This window comes from Haemorhous mexicanus, chromosome 18 (assembly GCF_027477595.1).
Source record: "Haemorhous mexicanus isolate bHaeMex1 chromosome 18, bHaeMex1.pri, whole genome shotgun sequence".
NCBI lineage: Eukaryota > Metazoa > Chordata > Aves > Passeriformes > Fringillidae > Haemorhous > Haemorhous mexicanus.
The window spans coordinates 9,391,064-9,406,155 of NC_082358.1; the positions used below are offsets into that span (position 1 = coordinate 9,391,064).

General features: G+C 55.0%; 1 protein-coding gene across 1 annotated transcript; it reads right to left on the reverse strand.

The window, feature by feature from the left end:
* Positions 1 to 394: 394 nt before the first annotated feature.
* Positions 395 to 4,389, reverse strand: SOX18 (SRY-box transcription factor 18). Its single transcript, XM_059862683.1, has 2 exons — positions 3,664 to 4,389; positions 395 to 2,162 (listed from the first exon to the last, which is right to left on the reverse strand). Exons 1-2 carry the CDS (start codon positions 4,064 to 4,066, stop codon positions 1,312 to 1,314), a joined length of 1,254 nt encoding a protein of 417 aa, XP_059718666.1. The 5' UTR covers positions 4,067 to 4,389; the 3' UTR covers positions 395 to 1,311.
* Between the last annotated feature and the right edge of the window lie 10,703 nt (positions 4,390 to 15,092).

Here is a 15,092-nt window from a genome sequence, read left to right on the forward strand (position 1 = left end):
GGACCATGCATCGGTGCGCTGCCAGCCTGCCAAAACAATGACCACACCAAGGCTCGTTTCGGAGGAGGATATCACATGTTTTATTATATTTTAATCTGAGAACAGCTGCTTTTCCTGCTGGGAGCATCTCCGGGCAGCACAGCGCGGTGCTGTGGGGCTGCCGCCAGAACCCCATCCCATCCCATCCCATCCCATCCCATCCCATCCCATCCCATCCCATCCCATCCCATCCCATCCCATCCCATCCCATCCCATCCCAAGCCACTGTCCCGAGCCGAGCAGAGCAGAGCCGTGCTTGCGGAGCCCGAGGCGGCTGACGGGGCAGGCGGGCAGCAGCTTGGAAATTAATACATTTGCCAGGTTGTCAAAACATTAATCAACGGATACAAAAATCTGGAAATGGTTGGGACAACATGTATTTGCGGAAAATATGTGTTCACACAACAAGCACACAAGATGGGAACAATTATATGAAGATGTTTTAATAATTAACCAGAATAAAACAGTTTGCTCTCCATACAGTTCTAGACAATAAAAGTGTTTGCAGTCATATTTTTCTTTTGTACAAAATTCCAGTCAGTTGTTCCTCAATATTTACATTAGCATTCCCTTTTCACAAAATATCTCCTTTTTTTCCCCTTCCTTTTTTTTTCTTTAAATCCAGCTTTGCTACATAAATGCTTTAGATCTCATGGATATCCCTTGATTTCTTTTTAAAAAGTCTAATAAAAAAACCCCAAAAGACATTAGATACCATTTAATATATAAAAATGCTTAGTAAAAATATAGTTTTGTTGCCCAATTAAAATATATTGCTGAGAATACAGTAAAAAACTGTCCTAAAGCCCACCCCTAATGGGTGCCGACTCTTTAACAGCCCCGGCAAAGTCTTTCTAAAAGCTTTTTCCCCCTAAAAGTTCACCTGTCCTTGGGTTAAATACTGGGGACAGGTCACACTTTGGCTCATCCTGGTGTGATTGTTTCAGGCAGGATTTACTGGAATTGGTTTGAAAATGCCCCTTGGAGCTGTTGGGAGCTGGAGATGTGCCCTGCCGAGGGCTGGAGCGGGGAGCACGGCGGGAAAAGGCGTCTATCTGTGTTATATAGTTATACGGTATATCAGTGAGTTCAGCATGGTCTGTCTCTAAAAAAATAAAAAAAAAATCAAAATAAAAGACAACAAACAAGAAAGCGATGCATTTAATGAGATACTCTAAATATGATGGAGCTCGTGGTTAAAGAAGGATGGCTTTTTGTTTTTAGAGGAGAGTCGGGGCTCTCCTGGTGTACGCATTGGATGGTGGGGTCAACCTAACCGGTGATGCAGGGGCTATAGTAAACAGCACTGCTGGCATCGGACAGGGCGGATATCAAACTGCTCTCCTCGCAGGAGATGCTTCTAGGAGTCACTTTGGACAGGGAGACATGGTAAGGGAGGCCCGAGGCTTCGGGACGAGTCCTGCTCATGTTCAAATACTGATCAAACTCATTGCGGTCAACATCTGTCCAGAGCTCGGTTTGGTTCAAGTGATCCACGCTCTCCATGTGGTGGGCTTCAGGCGGGGGTGACAGCTGGCCCAGGTGGGCGGAAAGCCCGTTCTGAGTTCCTGAGCACATCTGGTTGTAGTAAAGGCTGGAGGGATGGGGAGTCCTCATGGCGTCGGCCAAGTGTGAGGGGGTCTGGGTGTAGGGCACGGCCACGTCCCGCCCCATGCACTTCTCCTGGGGAAACTCCATCTGGTGATGGTGGTGGTAGCCACGAAAGGGCATCATGTTGCAGTCATCCTGCATGTGAGGAGGGAAAAACGCCGGCTCGGTCTGTTCCAAGACATCCAAGGGAGACATCTCAGGAGTTGGCAAGCCATAGTTTTCAATATCCGACCCCATGGAGTGGAGTTCTCTGAAGTGGTTAAGTGGGGGAGGCTGGGGGTGGCCCGGCTGGCTGCCGCCATGGTGACTCATGCTGAAGTTGTCACTGCAAGGCTGGGAAAGGTTATGCAGGAGGATATTGGGTTCCATCCTCTTGATTTTCTTGGCTTGCTTCTTTCTCCTTGGGCGGTATTTGTAGTTGGGGTGATCCTGGAGATGCTGGATTCGCAGTCGCTCTGCCTCTTCCACGAAGGGACGCTTGTCGCTGGCGCTCAGCGCTTTCCACGATTGGCCTGGAAGAGGAAAGAGAAGCTCTGTGAGAGTGGCTCAGCCACCTGGCACTGGCCAGGGCATGGGGACACCCAGAGAGAGGCAGCCCAGGGGTGAAGGACTCCTGCAAATGGCTTGGCACCTGAGCAGGGTCTCCCTGCTGGCAGCAGGAAGGGATGGGGAATGGGCTTCCAAGCCAGGCTGTTCCCTTGTCCCAGAAGGAGGCTCTGGCAGTGCCCAGCACCTCAGTGCTGTGGGAGAATGGAATGGGAACTGCACTGCCAGGGCTGGGGATTCTGCCTCCCACTGCCCCTTGGTACAGACCACAGTGCCCGCTTCCCTGCATCTTGCATTCATAGCCTGTATCTCTGCAGACCAAATCACCCATCCCAAAAACTCACAGCACCATATCCTGAATCCCACATCCCTACACCCCGCAGCCCCATGTCTCTGCATCCTGCTGCTCTGTCTGGCCATATCCTGCTTCCCGTAGTCCCGCATCCTGCAGCTCCATTTACCCATATCCTGCTTCCCGTGTTCCCACATCCCGCATCCTATAGTCGTGCATCCCGCATCCTGCAGCCTGTATTCCCATATCCTGCATCCCTGCAGCTGTGTACCCCTCAGCTCTGGATCTCTGCATCCCACAGACCTGTTTCCCCACATGTTGTGTACATGCAGCTCTGTATCTTCACATCCTCACATCCCGCAGCCCCACATTCCCACATCCTGTAACACCACATCCCACAGCCTGAGTCCTACATCTAAAAGTCCCATCCAAGACTCCTGCATCCTTACAGTTCGCATCCCTGCAGCCCTGCATCCTTGCAACCTACAATTGGTAACCCTTCATCCCATATCCCTAAAGCTTGTGTCCTGCAGCTCTTTACCCTTGCAGTCCATAGCCCTGCATCCCCCAGCTCTGTATCCACAGCATCCTATCCTTGTACCCCAGCTCTTGCACCCCTATATCCTTGCAGTTTGCATCCTGTACCCTTGGAGCCTGGCTAGCAGAGCCCCATGTCCTTGCATCCTACAGCCTGCTGCCTTGTATCTGTGCAGTCTGCATCCCACAGCCCTGGACTCTCAGCACACACCCCAAATCCCTGTACCCCTCCATCCCACACTCCCAGCCCTGAATGCCTGTATCTCAGCAGTTCACATCTCCAGCTCTGTAGCCCTGCATCCCACTGCCTTGGACTATCAGAACCAAACATGCCTATCCCTACACCCCCAGCCCTGTACCCCAACATTCTGAGCTCTGTACCCCTGCATCCTGCACTCCCGCAGCCCACATCCCCAGACCTGTACCTCTGTATTGCTGTATTCCCAGCCCCGTACTCCCACATCCCTGTCTCCTCAGCTCGATATCCTCCCCATCCCACTGCCCTGTATTCTTGCAGCCCGCATCCCCAGCCCCGTAACGCAGCATCCCCGCATCCTTAGCTCCATCCTCCCGCATCCCCAGCCCCGCTCCCCGCATCCCCGCGCCCCCAGCCCTCCTCCCTCTCCGCTCCCGCTCACCCAGCATCTTGCTGAGCACGGCGTTGTGCAGGTCGGGGTTCTGCTGCGCCAGCCGCTTGCGCTCATCCTTCGCCCAGACCATGAAGGCGTTCATGGGCCGGCGGATGCGGGAGTCCTCGGCGGCCTTGCCCTCGGGGCGGCCGGCCGGGGGGCTGTATCCATAGCCCGGCTCGGGGCTGGGCGTGCGGCTGGGGGCCGCGCCGGGGGCCGCGCCGCCGGGGCCGGGGCCGAAGGCGAAGCCGGGCTCGGGGCTGGGCGTGCGGCTGGCGGGGGAGGCGGCTCCCGGGGGGCGCGGGAAGGCGAGCCCGGGCTCAGCGGCCGGCACGGCGGCGGTGACCCATGAACAGTCGCCCCGGGGTTGCGATATCTCCTCTCGGCAGTAGTTAGACTCAGATATATTCATTCCAGCTAGACAGCACTTTGTGTCCGACCCGACCGGGTGCCGGAGAGAGAATCGGGATTCCTGCCGCGTCCCACCGGGTCCAGCACCGCCGAGCAGCCGCCCGCAGCTCGCTTCCCTCGCCTGCCTTCGGGGGACTCGGGCTCGCCTGCGTTTGTTTTGGTTTCTTTTCTTTTTTTTTTTTCCCCTATCTTTTTTTGGTTTTTTCCCCCCTTTCCCCCCAAAAAAAAACTTTTGGGATGATGCTGGGCTGGAAGGGGCAAAATATAGCCGGGCTGGACCAATCAGCGGGGCGAGGGGAGGAGGAGGAGGAGGAGAGGGAGAGGAGGAGGAGGTGAGGGGGAGGAGGAGAAGGAGGAGATGAGGGGGAGGAGGAGGAGGAGGAGGGAAGGGGGGCGTCCCCAGGCACCAGCAGGAAGAACCACCCGGGGAGGGCCGAGCTGGGACCGGTGTGGAAGCTTCTGTCCCGTTCCCTTCAGTCCAAGGAGAAGGGCTGTTAAATTTTTCTCTCATTCTTTCTAATTCTTTCTTTCTTTCTTTCTTTCTTTCTTTCTTTCTTTCTTTCTTTCTTTCTTTCTTTCTTTCTTTCTTTCTTTCTTTCTTTCTTTCTTTCTTTCTTTCTTTCTTTCTTTCTTTCTTTCTTTCTTTCTTTCTTTCTTTCTTTCTTTCTTCTCTTCTCTTCTCTTCTCTTCTCTTCTCTTCTCTTCTCTTCTCTTCTCTTCTCTTCTCTTCTCTTCTCTTCTCTTCTCTTCTCTTCTCTTCTCTTCTCTTCTCTTCTCTTCTCTTCTCTTCTCTTCTCTTCTCTTCTCTTCTCTTCTTCTCTTCTCTTTCTCTCTCTCTTTCTTTCTTTCTTTTCTTTTCTTTTCTTCTCTTCTCTTTCTCTCTCTCTCTCTCTTTCTCTCTCTGTTTTTCTGTCTTTCTTTCTGCCTGTCTTTCTTTCTTTCTGTCTTTCTTGTCCTTCTTTCTCTCTGTCTTTCTTTATGTCCTCTTTTTTTTTTTTTTTTTTTTTTTTTTTTCCTCTTTGCGAGCCCCTTTTCGGCTGCCTGTGCCCTGCCCTCGCCCCCCACCACCCGCGGTGCCGAGGCAGGGAAGCGTTCAGCTCCGCCTGCCAGGCTGTGTGCAGGAGCACAGGGATGTTCAGGGCTCGGCTTTTATTTTTCTTACGACTGACTCGGTGTGTGTGTTTTGGCCAGCATTCCCCATCCGGGGCCGGGAGCAGCCCTCGGGTGAAGGCAGGGGTGAGCCCTCTCTCCCCGGAAATTTTCTGTGGGAATTTCGGTGTCAGACAAAGAAACAGCTCCTTGAGTTTTACATGAAAAGCATTGTGTTTTCTAGGGACTGTTGAGGAATGAGGGGGTTCAGTGTCAGCCAGGTGATGGTGGCTAAACCCAGCCTGCAGGGTTGCCGGGGCTGGCACGGCTATGCCATCGCTGCATGCCTTGGGCACGGCTGGGTGCCCACAGCACGCTGCCATCGGCAGCCACAGCAAAGCTGCACGTCCCCTGCCACCGGGTCATCGCTCTGCTGGCTTGGCTGCCATCCAGCGGGGATTTGCAGTGCCAAGGGTCAGCCCAGGTGGTCTGAAGGTCCTTCCTGCCCTTAGCACTGGGAGTTACTGCGGGATGCATTTGCAGTCAAGGAGATTGGCTGACACCCCTGTGCCTGCCCCCTGAAACCCCCGGGGCAGTCGGGCTGACTTGGAAGAGATGTGCCAGCTCCGAGGACCTGCCCCCAGGCCCTCTCTGGCTGTGGACATGCCCTAGACCCCAGCCTGAAATGTGAACCTCAGCCTTGGGAAGACTTGGGGCACTGGGTTGCGCAAGAGCCCAGCTCCAGCCTCTCACAGCCGTGGGGTATTGCATGCCATGGTTTCTGTGTGTCTGGAAGTGATTTGGACAAGCCGATCTGCTGTTAACCCTAAACAAAACAAAGGCCTCTAAAAAAAAAAAAATTAAAAATCATGTCTCACTTATTCTTCAATCATCAACCAGGAGCGACAGAGGTTTTGGGTGAGATTTCCTTCACGTTTCTGGAGCTTCTTATTAAAATTTTGAAAGTGCAAATCAGCACCAGTCCCCAGAAGAGCCCACACAGCTGCAAGGAGTCTCCTCTCCTCTCTCCCCCATCCAGAGGAAGCTGGAGCACTGCTTGGTGGAGAAACAGTCCCTGCTGCCATCCAGAGCAGAGCCCCTGGAGGCTTTGGCTCTTTGACCCTGCTCTGGGAGAAGCAAGGTGGGTGCAGGGGGATCTGGGGACTCTCAAGTTGGGACCTGTGGTTGCCTGTGAAGTGAGCAGCCTTTGGGGCAGTCAGTCTCAGCAGCTGATGGTGACATCTCCTTCTCCCAGGCTTCAGCCAAGCATGTGGTGCTTTCCCTGGTCACATCCTCTCTGTGCCTTCTCTGCAGCCCTGGCAGAATCCGTGGCCTCCAGGGATGCTCAGAGCCACCTTGGAGCCAGGGCTGGACCTGGTGGCACCAGCTGGCATTTGGGATATGGTGAGGATGAGCAGCAGCAGGGTGGCAGTGGGGGCAGCTCTGATTTTCCTAGCCCTGGAATGATGTTAAGAGCTGGGGCAAAGCCTCCCCAGGGGAGGTAGAGCCTCATGTCATCCACTTGCTCTGTGCAGCCACTCCGGGCCTGGGCTCAGGATGCGCTCCCTGTTGCAGAGGGCAGAGATTAGGGTGGTGCTGCTGTCCCTGTTATAATGGCATTTTTGGAGAACTCCTGACCATGGAGCAAAGCCAGGCACTTTGACCCTCAAGCCTGCATGAAACTCAGCCTTGCACTAGGTCTGCAAACCTGGTCTTACAGTGCATTTGCTGTTGGTTCTGCATCATTAGGAAATCATTAGGGAAAAAAAGGAAAAAAAAATTTAAAATTGCAAAAAAGGAAACAAAGAGGAAAAAAAGGAATAGGATGAAGAGCCATGGAGTGTGGCATGATTTTGGAGGAGGCAAAGCACGGAGAGAGGGGAAGGAGAGCTGTGAGGGAGATGGAGCTGTATACAAAGCAGACAAAAATGCCTGGATGCAGAAATGCAAAGCACCCAAAATATCCTGGGAGGAGCCTGCCTTCAAGGACAATGCCACCCTGCTTTGCTCCGCTCGGTATCCCCACAGCCAGCACCACAGAGCTTCACTCCAGGACTGAAAGCCCCTTCACCCAGGTGTGGGGTGAAGTTGCAGGGTCAGGGCCTGGCTCAGCTTTCCTGGGAGGGGGATAAAGCCCTCCTTTCTCCCTGCTGCCCACAGGGCTGGAACGTGGGGTGCTGGTGACCCAGCGGCTCCTCACCAGCCCCACCTGCAGCCGCACGCAGGGAGGAAGCTCTGGGCATCCCCGGGCGGAGCCAGGACCGGTGCGTGCCAGCCGAGTGACCTCTCCCCATGCCCTCCTCGCTGGCCCAGGAATCAGGCAAACTGGACCCCAGCACTCAGCCTCTGGAGTTGTGTGGTTTTTAATTTATTTTTTTTTTTCATTCCCTCCCCAGTTTTATGGAGCTGGCAGCTGGCTGACCCCACCCCGGCCCCTGGCTTCCCTTCCGAGCATCCCGCGCAGCCCAGCACCACACCTAGCAGAGGAAGCGTGGCGGGACGGCCGCCTCTGCTCCCCAGCACAAAGGCATTTTCCCTCCCCGCCCCCAGCCCGCCCGCTCCCGATTATTTCTCCCAGCCAGGTCCAATGCCGAGCTCCCACCCGGCTAAAAATAGATGTGGCACCACCTGGATCATCCCAAGGGATGTCAGGGATTTGAGGGCTCAAAGGGGGGCTGGTGGGGAGGGCAAGAAGGGAAGAGCCTGTTGCTAACTGAGCCTGGTGGTTATTTCTGCTGCTGCTGCCTGTGGGTTGGTGCAGGACACCCAAGCTGAGGCTCTGCAACCAAATCCAAGGGACTTGTCCCCAAAATTTGCATCCAGGTAACAGAGGTGGCAGGTGGATGCTGGCAGGATCCTGTGGCACAGCAGTAGCCACAAGCTGCAGTGGGAAAATTGCTTTTTATCCTCATTTTACAGAAGGCACAGGGCAGGGGCAGGGGCAGGGGCAGGATGCGTCCTTGGGCCTGGGTGCAAGTGTTGCACCCTCCTCTGGTGCCCAGCACTGCCTTCCCTTGCTCACACAGACCAGCCTTGCCTCTAGATGTGTTCACACCACTAACTGATTAATCACCATGCAATTACCAGCAGTGTGTGGCTGGTGCCATTGTATGTCCAGTTGGATGAATGAGACATTTCACAGGAAGAGATTAGTTATTAATTATAGTGAATAATTATCATTAGGCCACTAGGAGCAGTGGAGCCAGGTGGGATGGATGTGACACCTGCCAAAGGAGATGGGGATCCTTGGGGTGGCCACAGGCTGTTCCTCACACAGTTTTTGGGGACCTGTGCAGCACGGCCCAGGCTGGCATCTCCCCCAGTGCCCTGAGAGCTGCCCCCATGCCGCAGGTCCAGTGGGCTCCCCTGGGCTGGGACTGCTACAGCCTTGCTGGAACAAAGGCTTCCCAAAGAAAGGCACTTCCTGGAGAGCAAAGGACTTAGGGCTGGGGCTGTGTGTGAGCCCTGCTGGGAGGCTGAAGTCATCCCTGGGAAATGCTGTGTTCACCGGAGCCTCCCTTGCTCCAGGGCCCAGCTCAGCGCCTGGTTTCCTCGGGCACAAATAGTTCAGTGGGTCAGGTGGAGCTGGAAAGTGCCAAGCAAGGCAGCTGGGGTTCAGCATCCGTGTCAGGAGCATCCTGGCTGCAGCCATGTGCCTGTACAAGGGTGACAAATCCCCTGTGTCCCCAGCCAGGATCAAACACCCACCCAAGTGGGGGAAAGTGGGCGGTTGTGCCACTCCCAGCCCAGGGAATGCCCAGCTCAGCTATTTTCTGCTCATGTGCTCTTTTTTTTGGCTGCCAGCTCCCTCTGACAAGTTAAGGGTATCAGGGACAGTGGGAAGGTGTCCTGGGCCACAGTGGCTCTCTGCCTGGGTGCTCACTGCTCCTCTGCCCTGCTGCCGGTCCCCAACAGCTGCAGGGGCTGAGCTGGGAGCACGATGTGGGCTGTGTCAGCCAAGCCTGGCAATCAGACACCACATCTGAGGAAGCAGAGAAAGTTGTCTTTATTTTCAGCCGTTTTCAATAACCAGAGGTCAGTCTTGTTTATACAGGATTATAACTGGAACGACAACAGCGATATCCATTGTGCGAGCAGCAAAACCCACAGCTAACCTGAAAAAGCTGTTTGCTCTGCATGGGTGCAGCCACTGCACCTCCTGGGTGATGGCCAGAGACCTTGGGCCTCCCCAGGTCTGTCCTGCCTCCCCTTCCCCTGCTTTTGCTCTGCCACAGCCCCTTCTGGCACAGCTGACTCTCTCGTCCCACCATCAGCTTGGGGTGCTGCACTTCCAGCCACATCACCCTGTATTTGCTCCCTAAGCTGCTCTCTGTGAAAGCTGGGGTGAGGTGCCCACACCCCAAGCATGAGCAGAACTGCTGCAAATCCCACCCATTGTGCTTATGGACACTAAATCCTGGGAAAGGCTTCAGCACAAGGAGATCAGAGCATGTGGGAATGCGCAGGGCACACGCTGCCTGCAGTCGCTTCCCTGGCAGCTGATTGCAGCGGCACTCGTTGCTTTAATACCCAGTTCCCATCACAGAGAGAGCCCAGGCTTTTAGGAAGGAAAGTCTTACACTTCTACCAACTATTTCAAGACTTCCATAAACACATTTTTGGTTGAGCATTAATGAATTACCTCAATGCAGAGCTACTCATGCCAAATACATGAATACAGAGTGTAGAAAAGCCGCCGAGAAGCAGATTTGGCTGCCATTCAGCTGCTCCGATCCGCACAATTTCTTTTCTTGATTATAGCAAGAAAATGCTCCCTGCCTGTGGCACTGCATCCTCCCAGGAACAGGCAGCTGGCCGACAGTTGGGCTGTGCAGAGCCTGGGCATGCCGGGGTTATTCGCTGCTTCCATCGCTTCAGTTGGCAGAGAACGCTGCTTGCTGGTGTCTGTGCAGGAGATGCAGCCAAGAACTGGGATCCTGCTCCCTCTGCATGCCCAGGCTGGCTGCCTCGGGATGCCTGACCTCCTTTTGGGTGCTAAGGAAAGGAAAACTGCAATTAGAATGATTTCTGAGCCTGGATTTTTTGGGAGGTAGGTTGTAGCTGCCCATCTGTGACCCTGCAGCCACACATGCCCACAAGAACCACAGCCATCTGCAGCTCCAGCATGGCCCCTCTCCATGACATTAGCCCTGGGGACTCCCAGGAGAGGATGTGATCCCCAGGAGAAGTGCAGTCTCCCCTTTGAATACAGCTTTCTTACAGGGCTCTGCTCTGTGCGTTCCCAACATCTGCGCCCATGTGAGACAGTGGGGGGTGGCACCACTGTGGGCACTGAGCCCCCTGGCTGGCAGCAGAAGGGTCACCCATCCTCTCTCTCACTGGGATGGAAGCAGCAGCACAGCACATCTCCATCTAGGAAAGGTTTGCTGTTCTCAGGAACTGCTGTGGCTCCTGACATGGTTTAACTTAGCATGAGGCATGACCTCCACAAGCAGCAGCAGATGGCAGATGGCTGCTGGCTGTGCCTTGTGCCCCTCTTCCCTTACCCTCTTCCCTTTCCCCTCCCCTCTCTCCACTCCCCTTCAGCCCCCAGCCCAGTGCTTTCTGCTCAGGGTTTCCATGCACAGGCTGGTTTTTGCTCAGAGGAAGGTGGCTGCCTGATTTCTGAGCATCACCACAACCAGGCCTGGAGGAGGAGGAGCCCTTTGCAGCATCCCTGGAAGGAGGGGATTCCTTTGCAGCATCCCTGAAGTGACAACCTTTGCCAAAGGTTGCAGCCCACCCCACTGCACACAGGATCTCGTGGCCACCTCTGTGCTTCACCAAGGCTTTTGCTGCCCAGCAGAAAGAATGAGGATGTTGCTGAGAGAACCTCACCTCACACAGACAGGGAAAGACATGTGGAAGAGAGGAATTTTGGCCCAGAGTGGGGTAGACTGTGCCTCAGTTTCTCCACGTCTTGTACAGGGCATAGGGTGACCCAGTCTCTCCTCAGGACCTTTAAAGACAACAATCTCCCCAGCAAAGGGCAGGATGTACCTCTGACAGAGTGCTTCTATCCTCAGAAAGAATGATTATAATAATTACAACAACAATAATAATTACAATAATAACACTAAGAATAAACAGAAGAACCTGAGAGCATTCTCTCTTGCCAGCAGAGGAACAACTTTTGCTTTTAGGTGCTGCACTGGGGACATCAAAGGAAGGGAAAGGGGATGTGCTGCATTTGCAGCTCAAAACCCCAAGAATTGTGACATCCCTCCCATAAATTGGCCTAAAAATGTGATTTTAAAGCTTGTCACAGGCAGGATCGTTTTCTTTGCTTTCTGATTTCAGAGCATCCTTTGTGCTGCAGCTCAGAAAATCCCCCAGCAGCAGAGCTGGAGCTCGGGGCAGTCATGGAGGGGTTTGGCACAGGGATGCAGGGTGGGATGAGGAGGGTGCTGCGGACCCCCGGGGCTGTGCCGATGCCGGGGATCCCCGTGGCTGGCGGAGCGCAGGGGGCCGGGGCAGGAGGGAGGCGGCAGGGAAGGGCTCCAAGGGAAAGGCTTTGTTCGCGGGCCAGCCGGGAGCGTGCGAGGGCCTCCGGGCTCCAGCGTTTCTCCTCCACTTCGCTCCTGCTGTGTGCGGGAGCCGAGCCAAGGTGGAGCACGGCGGGGTGGAGCGGGTCCCTGAGGAAGGCAGGGGACAAGGGACGGCCGTGCATTTGGCCCTTAAATTGCCTGGGAAAGCAGCTCTGTCTTTCCATCTCCCTCCAGGGCTCTTCCCCCACCCGAGCTGAGGCTGTTTCCCAGGCTGCTTGCCCTGAACACCTCCACCTCTGCCCTTTGCCAGCGACCCCTCCTCTTGGCCCATGGAGTCCGTGGATCTGCAAGCTCAGGGCAAGGATAAGGAAAGGCTCACGACAGAATGGCCCTTCGAGGAGCGCTTGAGCTGCAGAAATAAGGTTAAAGGCTCTTATCTGATGGAGCTGCAGCCTTGCCAAAGCCTGTTGCTATCAGCTCGGGACACATGTGCTATTGGCAAAGCTTCGGGGACACAATAATACAAACAGTTTTCATTGTCGAGTCAACAATGATGGGAGAAGGAGCCTGGTGCTATTACCGGTATAAAAGGCACTGTAGGAAAGCTCAGGACAGGAGGATGCAGTCGGGATCAACAGCAGGGTTTAGCAGATTACAGTTATATTTGTATTCGGGAAAGAGAAACCTTCCATCCCCAGTGGGCTGGAGCCAGAAAGATGGAGCCAGAGGTGGGGGTTGAGGCTGCAAGGGAAAACTCTTAGAGCAGCACTGGAAGCAGCTGCAGCAAAGTGCTGATGGCAGCGGGTTTGGACAAGGGCAGGTTTGCAGCACGTCAGCCCAAGGTTGTGCTCTGCTTGAGAGGAGTCATTCAGGGAAAAACTCACAGCTGCAAGGCAAGAGAGGCTGTGCAGCAACAGCCTGAGGCTTGCACAATCCTCCACATTTTCACTAAAAAGTCTGTTTATTTGGAAAAGCCAGTGTTTGCAGGGTGGATGGGTCACGTGGCACACACTGTATCCAGACCTTGCTGTCACCTGGGCAGATTTGAGGATGATGGGGAGCAGGTGGGTGCCTCCACAGGGCTGGTGCACAGAGGCCAGGCAGTACCTGTGTGTTTCACACACATCTTTCCAGCACCTGTGTGGCTTACCCCCACATTCCTTCTCCTCAGCCTTCCTGGTCCCTTTCAATCTGAATGGGGCATTTTTGGAGAACACACACTCCCATGCCACACCATACCCTCAGATGAGGATGGTGAGGTGATGGACAGCATCATCTCTATTGTGCCCATGGTAGTGAGGAAGAGGATGCAGGTTTGCCAGCCGTCGTGCCACGGTGGCAGGAGTCAAGCATCCATCTATCTATCTATCTATCTATCTATCTATCTATCTATCTATCTATCTATCTATCTATCATCTTTCTATCATCTCAGGCACAAAAGCCTCCCCACCATGGGGGGCCGTGGGAGGCTGAAAAGCCGGACAGGAGGTCAGGAAATTGTTGGCTAATGTCAGGGACCGAGTGGGGCCAGGGTGGCCATTCCCACCGGGAGCGATGATGTCAGGCGGCGGCCAGGGCCAGGAGGCAGGAAGCCCAACGCAGCCAGCGAGTCTGTCCTCCTTGGACTTCCCCATGTGTTTGCATGAACAATGCACCTCGTGTCAGGGACCCTGAGAGGCAGGTCCTCCTTCACTTGGGACAGTACAAGGTTTATCCTCCTACACTGGGAACACCGTTGTGCTGTTCGGTGCTGCTCTTTGCTCATGTGAGCTCTGGAATGGTGCTGGCATTGCATCTTTGCGGGGGGATTTGGTGTGTCTGCTGCATCGCTGTGAGGTCTGGAGGTGACAGCTCTGCTGCTGTACTGTGCTGCTTCTCTGGCACATCTGGCCTCATGTGGGGAGAAGACAGGCTGGTGAGCTCCAGAGGAAGTGCTTGGAGAAAGGATGGCCATGCCAGCTGCTGGCCCTCTCCCACTTCCAGTTCAGCTCATACAAGGCACATACCTGCTTTGAGCATCCAGCCATGCCTGCTTTGGTGTCCAGATATTCCATCTGGAAGTGGAAACAGCAATTACTCAAATGTGACAGGAAAGGCTCTGTGAGCTTGAGGCACTTAGGAAAGCTGTGAGATGTGGAAAAGCCTCTCCAGGCTGCAGGTCCCCCCTGAGGTGAGGAGCGTCCATGGCCTTGCCTATATCCTCCCAGCCCAGGCAGCTGGGGCTAAGTTTTCCATCCTGGCCCCTTTGTGAATGCCCCTTTGAGAGCGGGCATTCAGAGAGGGCAGGGGCTCCAAGCGGGGTGGCTGGGACAGGGTGAGACACCTGGCCGCAAACAGCAAGAGGGAGAGGGACTTCCTGAGGACAGCGAGCTCATGGGTGGCCCCAAGGACTCGAGCTCGGCCTCTTCCTCCACAACCCCACCCAGCACACCCTTGTTTTCGCAGGGGTGCCTCCGTGCCGGGGCCGCCGCAGGCTGCGTTTGCCAGCGGCTGGCAGCGATGGCTGTGCGGGTGCCGACAGGCCGGCTGGCATGCTTTCCCCCAGGGAGGCTTTAGCAGGAGGCTGTGCATTTCTGGGAATTGTGTTGGTTATTGTTCGAGCTGCAAGTGTGCGGCGCGCTGATGAGATCAGGGCTCGGTGCTCGGCGCTGGGGCAGCGGAGCCGCTGCAGAGCCGCTGATGGGGCGATAAGCGCGACAAGGTCCTTATCTGTGCTGCCATCGCCGCGGGAGCAGAGGGCACGGCACAGCCGCGGTGACCTGGCTCTGCTCGATGAGGGCACTAAGGAAGGAACACGCTGCCTTTGCCCTCCGGCAAACCACGGCTGAATTGCTGAGGTTATTTCATGGAAAAGGCCCCAGCCCTCCTCGCTGAGCCTCTCCTTCCTCCCTCTCTGCCAGTCAATCCCTGTATCCAGCCCCTCTGAGGTCTCCATCCCAATCCTGTGTGCTCTGCCACATGCTTGCTCCTTCGCTGACAGGACACAGGTCCTATTGATCCCCAACTCTGTGGGAGACAGTATCAGAGCTCTGCTTGCAAAAGCCCTGAGAGGAAGGGGCTGGGGTGTTCGAGCCCTTTGCAATCCTTTGTTGTGGCTGAACTGAGAGGTGCCATGTTATCCCATGAGAAGTTAACAATTTTTCTCCTCCTCCTCCTCAGGAGGATGCCTCCACTGTGGCTTTTGACACAGAGTAAGTCACAAGATCCTGAGGAGGTCAGACCTGCTGCCACGGAGGGGCACTGCCATCCAAAGAGCTTCCCACTGCCCGGGTCTGGAGATCGCATGGGTGAGCAGGGACAGCATAGGAAATGCTGCATGGGAAAGCCCTGTGTGGGAGCCCAGGAGCCCCTGCCTTCCCACAGCAGACTTATCAAGGCACCAGTTCAGAGTGGTGCTTTCCATGGGCCAAAAGGGAAGTGCATACACACCAGACTTCTCGGGGTCAAGGA

Coding starts and splice junctions, on each gene's coding strand:
- SOX18 (XM_059862683.1), bottom strand. CDS start 4,066: ATGAATATATCTGAGTCTAACTACTGCCGAGAGGAGATATCGCAACCC. Junction 2,163..3,663: donor CGTGCTCAGCAAGATGCTGG/GTGAGCGGGAGC, acceptor TTCCTCTTCCAG/GCCAATCGTGGAAAGCGCTG.